This window comes from Manis pentadactyla, chromosome 1 (genome assembly GCF_030020395.1).
Source record: "Manis pentadactyla isolate mManPen7 chromosome 1, mManPen7.hap1, whole genome shotgun sequence".
Lineage (NCBI taxonomy): Eukaryota > Metazoa > Chordata > Mammalia > Pholidota > Manidae > Manis > Manis pentadactyla.
In genome coordinates, this window is record NC_080019.1 from 17,871,184 (window position 1) to 17,882,464 (window position 11,281).

At 35.3% G+C, this 11,281-nt stretch overlaps 1 protein-coding gene across 4 annotated transcripts in view; it reads left to right on the plus strand.

Annotated features, from left to right (window-relative positions):
- The window catches only part of SMAD1 (SMAD family member 1), a 71,882-nt gene extending 61,073 nt beyond the window's left edge, over positions 1 to 10,809 (plus strand). For all 4 annotated transcript variants that reach the window (XM_036888933.2, XM_057492023.1, XM_057492194.1 and 1 more), the window contains 3 exons: positions 646 to 867; positions 6,077 to 6,333; positions 9,430 to 10,809. In XM_036888933.2, the coding sequence (XP_036744828.2) occupies positions 646 to 867; positions 6,077 to 6,333; positions 9,430 to 9,573 (623 nt within the window). In that variant the 3' untranslated portion in view covers positions 9,574 to 10,809. The remainder of the gene's footprint in view (positions 1 to 645; positions 868 to 6,076; positions 6,334 to 9,429) is intronic.
- The last annotated feature ends 472 nt before the right edge of the window (positions 10,810 to 11,281 follow it).

Sequence of the window (11,281 nt, forward strand, 5' to 3'; positions counted from 1 at the left end):
TTAAAGCAAATATAAGGAAGTTAGCATGAAATCTGGATGAGAGAGATATGATTCATTCTGTAAAAATGGCCAGCTGGCAAGATTTCTTCCTGAGTTTGAGGACTGGAGCAAAGCTGTGACTGTGATAGTTATTGGCAACTTAATGTGAAGCAAAGTAACTTCTTATCAATAATTAGAAACTGATTTTCATTGCTTTGAAATTTCAAAGCGTAGGCATACTCAGGCTTTGTGGAAAGGCATTCTTTTCTGTGCCAGCACCTTTGGCGTATTTCCTATCCTCTATTGTTCTCTTCCCATTTGTGTTTTCACTTGCCACTTGTTGCATTTCTTTGGATGGTGAGCCAGGGTCTGTGGTGGGGGTAATTTCCATTTTGGCATATTGCAGAGCAACTAGCATATTGTGAGTGTTGTGCAAGTTGGTATGCTCGCTGAGCCGGTGTTTTGGTTATCTGATAGTAATTGGAGAAAATTATTTTCCAATTGAAGGAGAATGTTACACTCAGTAAGGAGTACCTGCTTTAGATACCACTATTGCTTTTCTATCGCTTCATTCCATGATCCTGAGCCAATTTTACGACACAGTTTCAGTTTTTGAGAGCCCGAGGCACTTACCATGGTTGACTTACAAGCTTTTCTTTCTTACAGATGTTCAGGCGGTTGCTTATGAGGAGCCAAAACACTGGTGCTCTATTGTCTACTACGAGCTCAATAATCGAGTGGGTGAAGCATTCCATGCATCCTCCACAAGTGTGTTGGTGGATGGTTTCACTGACCCTTCCAATAATAAGAACCGTTTCTGCCTTGGGCTGCTATCCAATGTTAACCGGAATTCCACTATTGAAAACACGAGGCGGCATATCGGAAAAGGTGAGTTTTCACTTTGACCTCTTTCAAATGTTTATCTGTTGTGTCCCTGTTCCCCCAGGACTTAGTTGTTCCTGTTGCATACACCAGAAAACACACACTTGCTACAGCTTGTAAATATTTTTCCAATTTGTGTCACCAAGAAGTTCTTCACTTTCCTATCAGTGATTTTTGTGGTCTAGTAAATCATAATAATTGATGTTAATTAGCTGAAATAGTGATTTGCTATTTGAGGGCACTATTCTTCTATCTTATGTTACCATGCAACAAAATAGCTGTTAGAAAAATTACAACCTAAAACTAAAGCAAATTAAAGCAAGTAAACCTAATATATTTCAAAGGGATACCATAATTCACTGTGAGGGGGGATAGGGGGAGGAAAAAACTAATCCAAAATAATTTAGGAATATAGGACTTAACTATATATCCTCAGTCTGGGCCAGGGAGGGCAGAGCAAACAAATCCTGGACTCTTTTTAGTAGACTTGATTATTTAGTATGAATGAAACAGTCATGAAACTTTTAGATGTATTGTAACATTAAGCAAATGACCAGATTTGTGGATGTTCTTAAAAGCCTGTGTTTTCACCATGGAATAAGAGACATACAGGTATGGAGAAGGGCAAACATAAACCCTGTGGAGGTATCTTGTGAAATCATTTTAACAATATGTGCATCTTTGGGTATGTGCATGTTTATGTTCTCATGTATGTGTGGCATGTACATGTGTATGTGTGCATATGTAGATGCGCCCATACATGCATATAGTTTCTGATCTGTCTGCTGGAAAGGCCAAGAGGCAAAGACACCCAATAGCCATAAGCACGTCTGGTGTTCAGATCATCATCTTTAACACCATTTCCCATCAAGAGGAACCAGGGCTCCTTGGAGAAAGCATTGACTCCAAGCCTGGGCCAGCTAAGAACAAGATGATCCTGGAATATTTTGTTACATCAGAAAGTAAAGAAATGCTTATGAAAACAATGGAGGCAGGTCACAGGAGCCATCTTGGAAGGGCTTCCACTGGTCAACACTGGGACAGTTTTAGCACCCAAATAATTAAGTACAATAATGCATTTAAGCCTCTGAAAGACAATAGTAACTCATAAGTCAAGGCCAAAAATAAATGAATGAGGAAGGCTGATTGGCAAGTGTAGAGCAAGTATTAGAATTGAAAAGTCATCATTTTGCAGCTGTCAGGTAAGAATTCATTAGTGTATACTGAATAAGGAGAGTTATTTATGAGAATCAGGATATTGGCATGGTCTTACAGTGTCTCTTCACAGACTGCCTATTATTACAAGGGAGAATTAAAAATCAGTAATTACACAGTGGAGAAGTTGGACAACATCTTGACTGGGAGGTCAAAATTATCATCACCAGTGAGAGACAGGTGGCTGTCATATACTTCCAGATGGGATACCCTGAAAAGGAAATAACATCAACTATGCAGAATTCCAGTTGAGAATGCAGATCTGAATCTAATCATTAGGAAACGTCAGGCAAACTCAAAATGAGGAACATTCTGTTAAAAAGGTGAGGAGAAACTGTATTCTTCCAAAATATCAGTGTCAAAAGACAAAGGTGTGAGAATGTTCCAAATTAAAAGAGGTTAAAGAGATATGACAGCTCTCTTGAATAACCTGATGCTGGGCATGATCCTGTACCAGACAGGGGAAAAAAGTATTATGAAGGACATTATTGTCAGCAGGCAAAATTAGAATATGAATGGTAGATTGGATAAAAGTATCAGTGTGAATTGTACTGTCATTGCTGACTGTGCAGTGGCTATGTAAGAGAATCTCCTAAATTTTTGGAAATGTACACTTAAGTATTTAGGGGTAAAGGTCCCTGATGAAATGGTTAAGAAAGAAATTACGTATGTATAATATTTAGATACCTAGATATCTACCTATCTAAAACAATCCCATGTCAGAATACACACACACATGTGTATATGAGAGTGTGTGTGTAAGAATTGATAGGTTGCAGGTGCAAATGATAAAGCATGTAGAATAATTGTTGCAACAGATGAATCTGGATAATGGTTATATGGCTGTTCCTCTGCTTTCTTTGCTATTTGTTCTATTTCTGTAAGTTTAAAATTACTTCCAGAGTAGAAGTTTAAAAAATAACCTACAATGAAATTTAGAACTGTACACTATTTAACAGATGGTTAAAAGACATTTGAGATAAAGTTTAACATTTAATATGATTAAGAAAAATAAAAAAACCTGAACTAGAAATGCTAGAACTTAGGTTCATAACATACAGGTATCTTGCTATAGTCTATAAACCCCTGAAATTGTATATGAACATAATTGCAAAACTATTGGATGTAGGGACATATTTTTCATTAAGTTCTAAAGTTGATAATTACCCAAAATAGTAAGAAGCCATTGTACTCTACATCATTCCTATTAAAAATGAGGAAGAAAATAAGAATTCTGGGAATGCTTTTATTTTAAATTGTTGCAGATGGCTCAACTAGCATATGCAAATGTAGACTTACACATAATGGAAATAGGCCAAAATTATCATTATTTGGAGATGATATGAGTAATTAATTGATACTCTTGGGATAGATTCTTGAAATGATAGGTCAAAAGCTCTTGATGTATTTTGCCAAATTACTTTCCAGAAAGCTTTTATTAATTTCCACTTGTACCAGAAGCTAGAGTACTTTTCGTCCTTTGCCCATGTTTGTCAGTGTGGGTTATGGCTCTTGTGTCTTTTCAAATGATAATGATTGTTTATCTAGAAACATCTGAAGAGTCTATTTTTAGAAATTATGTCAGTTTCCTTTTATCTGTCAATAACTAGTTAATAAATATAATGGTGGGGAAAATCACATGCCCAATATCAACAGTAAAACAAGTATCTTGGTAATAATCTGAACCAGCAAATACAGAAAACCAAATTTTACTGAAAAAGAGAGCAAATTTGAATGAATAGGCAGTCTATTTTCCTTACAGAGGAGGCTTAATATTGGAAGAACATTTTAAGGGTATTAGTTCTTCCTCATTTAATTTGTAGTTTTAAACAGTCCATGTCAGAATCATAATGTGATGTTTTTTGAAAGTAGGAAAATGTATTCTGAATTTTACCTGGCAGGATAAACAAGTGAAAATAGCTGTTTTTTTTAATGGAAGTGTAAAGAAAAAGTTTTTGATGTTAGGGTTAGAAAAACATTCTGAAACAAAAGTTAGATCAGTGTGTAGACAAAACAAGAGGATGAATTAGACTCAGACTATACCGTATTTAAATTTAATGTTAAGTGAAGCATAACCCATCAGTAGAGACTCTAATGGTCCTTCAGTAACAAAGTTAGCTTTTGGGTAAGGCTGTGGGGAGGAACCCTGACCTCATTCCACATATGCAAATGGATTAATGAATTAAATTTTTTTAAAAGCAAGCTACTAAAAAGCTAAAAGAAAATGTATTTGGTCAGAGGTAGAAATTTTCTAAGCATAAAAAACAACAGAAAAGATCACAAGAGCTTTGACTAAAAGATTTCAAACTTCTGCATGTTTAAAAAAAACTACAAACAAAACTACAAGACAAAGGATTAATGGCAAAACAAATAGAAAACAAGTTATTTATATCTTTCTTATATTCACAGCTCATAAAAAAATAATAAAAATACTGGAACCCCAGTGGGATAAATAAATAAAGACATATGAATAGTAGATTCGTAAAAACACAGATGGCTAATAAACACATGAGAACATATCCAGCCTCACGTGCAAATAAAACTATTGTTTTCAGCTATAAATTAGGGAAATTTTTGTTTGAATTCAAACTCAGTGTTAGCATGGGCAAAATGAGAAAGACTCTCATACTCTGCTGGTGAGAATGTGAATTGATACAAGCATTCTGGAAAGTCATTTGACAAAATGAATAAAGAGCCTTTGATCCAGGGATTTAATTTCTAGGAATCTCTGCTAAAGATACTACCTGAAGTTATCCAGAGACATTTATCATGGCATTGTTATAAAAGCAGAAAATTAGTATCAACACAATGACTCAGTAGTGGAAGAACAGTTAAATAAATTGCTGTATCACACAGTCATGTGGATATTGTAAGTGTTTGTAAAGAATGTTTAATGATACTCAAAAGTGAATACAGTGTCAAACTATTAACAGTTATTTCCTCTAGGTCACTAAGGGAGTGGTATTTTCTTCTTTATGTTTTGTCTTAACTTTCTAAGTTTTCTAAAATAAAAACAACTCATTTTATAATCAAAAAAAGAAGTAAAAACACACACAAACTCTCAAATTTTGTTTTCTGTATATCAAACAGAAAAATGGGCTGCTTCTCCAGCAGCTATTTGTTAACAGAAGTCTTAGCCCTCTACAGAAGTCTTAGTCCGTATACACACAACACGCAATATTTTGGATGAGACAGTAGTTTTAGCATTGGCTCAGCCATGGCAGAGTTACCTGCAAGTGGATGGTTGAAGCCCCACGGGATGTGACTCTTTGATGGTTGACCTGTAATAAAGTAATCTCCCCTAATAGTGTAGGGCTTTGTCGGAATGGTTTTCCCCCTTTTCCTTTTTTTAAAGGCTGGGTAAGATCAATTTCCTATATTTCTGTCACTCTAGATCTCACAGAAGTTTGGAGCAGATGGTAGTTCAGGGAGATCAGATTCCATACAGTATGAATTATTTTCATGTATGTATTTTTCCCCTAGACCTTCCACCTTACAGCTCTCAGCAATACTTCTTTTGCCTGTGATTTCCTAGCTTTTTTACTTCTCTCAATCCTCCCTTCTACTCTAAAATTTTTCAAAGAGCTTAGCTGCAAAGTAAATGCAAGAGAGCTTATATAATGAGTACATGTAGGGTCCCAAAATAAGTCCAGCTTTATTGTGCTGTATTTTTAAAGTAAAAATATGCTTTCATTCAATGGCCAAATAGGGCATTAAACTTATAAAAATGAAATCATTTTACCATGTTACTGATTTTAAGAGACTTTGTTCTATTATCTCCTAGAAATCTCTTAGACATACATGTTGACATAGAGATATTGGATTAACTGATAGATTTAATTAAGATTTTTGTCAGTTATGCAAGACTTGGAGACTATTTATAACTAGTCAAAGTTTAAAATCCATGTAAATTTACATATTGAAGCTACACAGATGCTTTCCAGCTGTAAAAACAAAAAAAAATAGTAATGACTAAATTCTGAGCCTTGTCTTCCTGCAGGAGTTCATCTTTATTATGTTGGAGGGGAGGTATATGCTGAGTGCCTCAGTGACAGCAGCATCTTTGTGCAAAGTCGGAACTGCAACTACCATCACGGATTCCATCCCACTACTGTTTGCAAGATCCCTAGTGGGTGCAGCTTGAAAATTTTTAATAACCAAGAATTTGCTCAGTTATTGGCACAGTCTGTGAACCATGGCTTTGAGACAGTGTACGAGCTTACAAAAATGTGTACTATACGCATGAGCTTTGTGAAGGTAAGTGAGCTCTGATCCCTCTGGGTAGGGTTTAATGTATGTTTGCTATATGCTTTTCCCCAGTATATAAATCTGTGTCCTTTTGTTGTGTGTCGATAGAAGCCAACTTATTATCTAGGCATTTTTAAACTTTAACAAGGAGGTCAATTATTAGGAGAATATCACTGGAATATAGGAGTGTTTGTGTTAAATGTCAATAGTAGCAGGCTTTAGTAGCTTGTTTCTTATTTGAATAGCACTGTCTTAGCTATTATAATACCATTAGAATATGTTACATGATATATTTTACATATATATTTCAAATGCAAGATTGTCCTGTGAAATGAATTCAGTAAGCACATCCCCCTTTTCATTTTATGTTTTTATACTTTTATGATGGTAATACTTGTTACTTTTGTTTCAACAATAAGGTGATCTTTTTGTAAAAGAAAGTTCATACTGGGGTTGATTTTTGATTGGTCAGTTTTTGGGTTTTTGTTTAGTGATTCCAGTAAACCTCTTGATTTTCTTACAATTCAAGTTAATAAGGCCCATGCCCAAAGGTAAATAGATTTTGTAGCTCTAAGATTGTAAGTTTTGAGGAGGGAGAAGGTTAGAGACATTGCTCACAATAATCTCTTTGCTGTCTCCTCTTCTGCCTCTGAGAAATAAAATTTTTCAGATGCCATTGAAATGTAAAAAAATTAAATATCTAATGAAATTTCATGAGTCAGATACTCTAGTGACTGACTTGCCTGTGAATTCACAAAGATAAATTTTCATCCTTTGTTACCTTGAGAAACAAAACTAATTATATATTAGGGTGAGGCAATCGCCTTTTATGTCCTCTGTTCAGAAGCTCACCTAACTTGTTGTTAAACCTGTTTTGTGATGTATATATTACAGAGGGTAATTTTGGAATCTTACGTTGTTAATCATCATTTAGATCAAAGATACCTTTCCCTGAGTATCATATTTTTCCTCCTTTTTGAGACATACTTGCAGATTTTGAATGTGTTCTCTTAGTGTTTGTTTCCTTGAAGCACAACTCATTAATTCTTTGTAGATGAGTCTGGTTCCTTCTTAGTATTAAAGGGGTTTTTTTTGTTTTTTTTTTTTTACCTTTTAAGGAGGTTTACCTATATGTCGTGTAACTGTGACTCAACAAAGATCTTTCTCATCCATTATTGTACATTCATTGCTTAATTTTTGACTTTAGCATGTTGGTTAAAATGAATTTTACAATGAGGACAGGGACTTGCCAGCAGACCTCTTGAGAGTCAAGAGACCCAGGGTCTCTCTCTGTCAGCCATTGTGACTGTGTGAGTAGGCACGGATTCTTCTCTGATCCTCACGTTCATCATCATCACAATGGGTGGATAGAAGTGGGAATTGTGTTAATCAATACTAAATTCCTGTGATGAGACTATTATTATTGAAGGTCCACTCTAGGAGAATTTATGACTCTAATGCTCCAACTGGCTTTTCCCTCAAACTCATTTCATATTGATAGCCTAATCAATTTTAATGATTCTACTTTTACCCATTTTAAATCATTTACCTTTACTCAAGTAGAAACAACCTTTACACTAATAAAGTGTTTACAGCACATTTCTAATGTGTTAAATTTCATTCGTTCAGCAAATATTTTTAGCACCAATCCAGAGAATTAACACAGAGATACGAAAAAGCATCTAAAGTCTCAAGCTTGAAGATTCTTATGACCTATATATGTTTAATTATAATATAATGTGATAAGTACTGGAATGGAGGGTTATACAAGATATAATGGACATAGCTGGGAAGCTGGATTTGGAGAGTTAAGGGTAAATTTAATTTAAAACTCCTGTTAACATGATAAAGGACCACTGTTATCATACATTAACTACAGAAAATTTGCCCACTATCTGTACTACATTGTTCTTTATATATCATAAGGACTGTATACTCTGCCTTCTCATACTTAGAATCTTAGAGAGATGATATAGAACATTTTTCTAATATAAATAACCCCCATGTACTGTTTTTAAGAAGATCACTTTTGGACTTTAATATAAAACATATTTTATAAATTACTTGCACAGTAAACTTCCCATATCTGAAAAATCTAAGTTCAGCTGAATAGGTATTTCTAAAGCTTCTGCTATGTGCCAGTCATCTATGTGCTGGATGTTTGCTTTCAAAGATAAGTAATATCCTGGCCTTCAGAGAACTTACTATCTAATGGAGGAAACATGCATATAAACAAGGCTTTAAATTAAACAGGAATATGTTGGTATATGTGCAAATACATGGATGTATATACATACATAGTTCATATACGTGACAACTTTCTCCTGAAACTCCTAGAGTAGGCAGGTAGCAGAGAAAAATAGAACCCATCCATCCTCATAAAACAAAGGTCTGTCAGAACTTCATAATGCGTTGTTACTGCACCTATGTGGTTTTGATCTTTGCAATACCAAAATCACTTTTCTCTTTTGCATAGTGATTTTCTTCTATGCAATTTTAGTATCCTAATTCAGTAACTCTGAAGATATCTGGCAAGCTACCTTCTTGCACAAACAAATAATGGAACGTACTGATTCCAGGCAATGGGTAGGTGTCAGTAATGGCTGTTTGGATACTTATGTGCTACCGCCAGTTTTGCTTAGAGGTTGAAAGATCAAAAGCACTATATTGATAGGACCACAGTGGCTGAATAGGGAAGAAACAGAATGTCTGACATGCTTTTTTCCTTGTTTTCTTGATGAAAAAATGAGAATTTAATGATATCTTTTACAAAACTTTCAGTAACCTAATGGGCAATGAAAATGAAAGTTAAAAAACATCTTTATTAATGTATTTATTGCCTTAGAATATAGTTTAAAACTTTCATCCACCAAGATCAGTACTTGTTAATCTGTAACCCATGGATGGACTTCGGGGAGCTGTGGACACACCCATCCCCTGAAATTACCTGCCAAATTGTGTGTGCGTCTGTGTGCACAAGCATTTGTCTTACAGAAAGTATCCATGCCTTTAATCAGAGTGTCTGATCATGGGAATGCTTTTTACTTGGTAAGTTTAACCACTGAGTTTAGCAAGTTAAATGACCTCCAATTATGTTGTTTCTAGGGTTGGGGAGCAGAATACCACCGCCAGGATGTTACCAGCACCCCCTGCTGGATTGAGATCCATCTTCATGGTCCCCTCCAGTGGCTGGATAAAGTCCTTACTCAGATGGGTTCACCTCATAATCCTATTTCATCTGTGTCTTAAACGGCCGCAGGCTTCTGCCTCTTGAAAACTGTTGAGCCTTGCATGTACTTGAAGGATGAATGAGTCAGCCACAGTCGAGAACTGTTAAAGGAGCCTTGACAATACTTGACCTCTGTGACCAACTGTTGGATTCAGAAATAAAACTTGGTAACATACTGTTGATATCAAGACCTGTTTAGTTTACATTGTAACGTTCTATTGCAAAATCAACTAAAATGCCTACTTTTAGCAGGACTTTGTGTACAGTTAAAGGAGAGATGGCCAAGCCAGGGACAAATGATCTATTGGAAAAATAGTCCTAACAGATTATTTTGTGTTTGGCACTTTACGGTCATCGTTTGGCAGAAATTTAGCATTAATAGTCTTTCTGAAGTGTGTTTTTATCAGGTTGAGAGCCCATACTGAGTCTTCTTTTCATGGGTTTTCATAATATTTTTAAAGTATTTGTTTAGTGATGGTTTTGTTCATTTTTTAAGTAAAGGTTAATCTTGATGATATACATAGTAATCTCTCTAAAATCGTCTGCTGACCATCCTGCTGTCAGAGTAATGTTAGGCATATGCTCTTTGCTGAATATATATGTACAGAGTATTTGGAAGTTAAGAATTGATTAGCCTAGTGGATTTAGGAGTATTTGAGGGGTGGGGGGAGAGGGAAATGACAACTGCAAATATAGAATATACTGTAAAAATTCAGTTTGTTGCTTTACAGAAACAAACAGATGTCTGAACTTTGCTGTGTTTCAATTTTTTAGGGATTTTATCCTACCTTATTTTTTTGGCATCTTCTATCCCATCCTCTCCAAAAAAAAACCAGTTATGCAGCTGGTTAATTGATAAACTGTGAGAGCAAATGAATAGTTCCTGCTATCCTGAAATTGACTGCCTATATGTTTATGTTCAATACCAATTGTACGGAGTGCTTGAATTTAATAAGCAGTTTTTATGGAGTTTACAGTACTGAAATAGGCTTTACTTTTCAAATGAATTAATTGTTTGCCAAACCTAGTAACTCTGTTAAATATTTGGAAGATTTAATTTAAAAAACATCCCTTTAAATCCATTTCAAATTTACAAAAAAATTTCTTTGTACTATGCTTGGTTTTGTTTTTCTTCTGCTAATCTTTTATATTCACTTACACTCTCATACATTGAATACTTTTATTCCAAAACTAGTGGATTTTCTCTACTGGAAATTTTAAATAAACCTGTCATTATTGCTTACTTTGATTAAAAATTTGTTGTTTCCTTTCTTCACACACTGGGTTTTAGGATCAATAGGATTCGCTACTCTTTTGAAAGATTTTTCTCAAATATTCTTTGTCAGATGTAACAAACTAAATCACCAGCGCAGAGACAGGAAGAGTGAATCATGACAAGAGCAGAGTCACTTTAAACCAGAAAAAAACGGAACTGTGGAACTTCAAAAATTAAGAAAGAACTAGCAAAATCTGAAACTCCAGATCTAAATCTATAGTCTTTTTTAATGTGAGGAAATAGAGCAACAGCAGTTTTTGGTGAACACCATTCAGTCAACCAAAAGGGCTGATTTCTAAACTTCGGATGAGACTGTAGGGGTGACCCTGGGTGTGCAGCGTTGGGGGCAGAATGAGAGCTACACCTGCAGCAAGACGGTAACCTGAACGTTGGTGCTGTGACCCTGAGGACAGGTGTGGTCCCATCCGCCTGCTCCCATCCCCAGCCCTGAA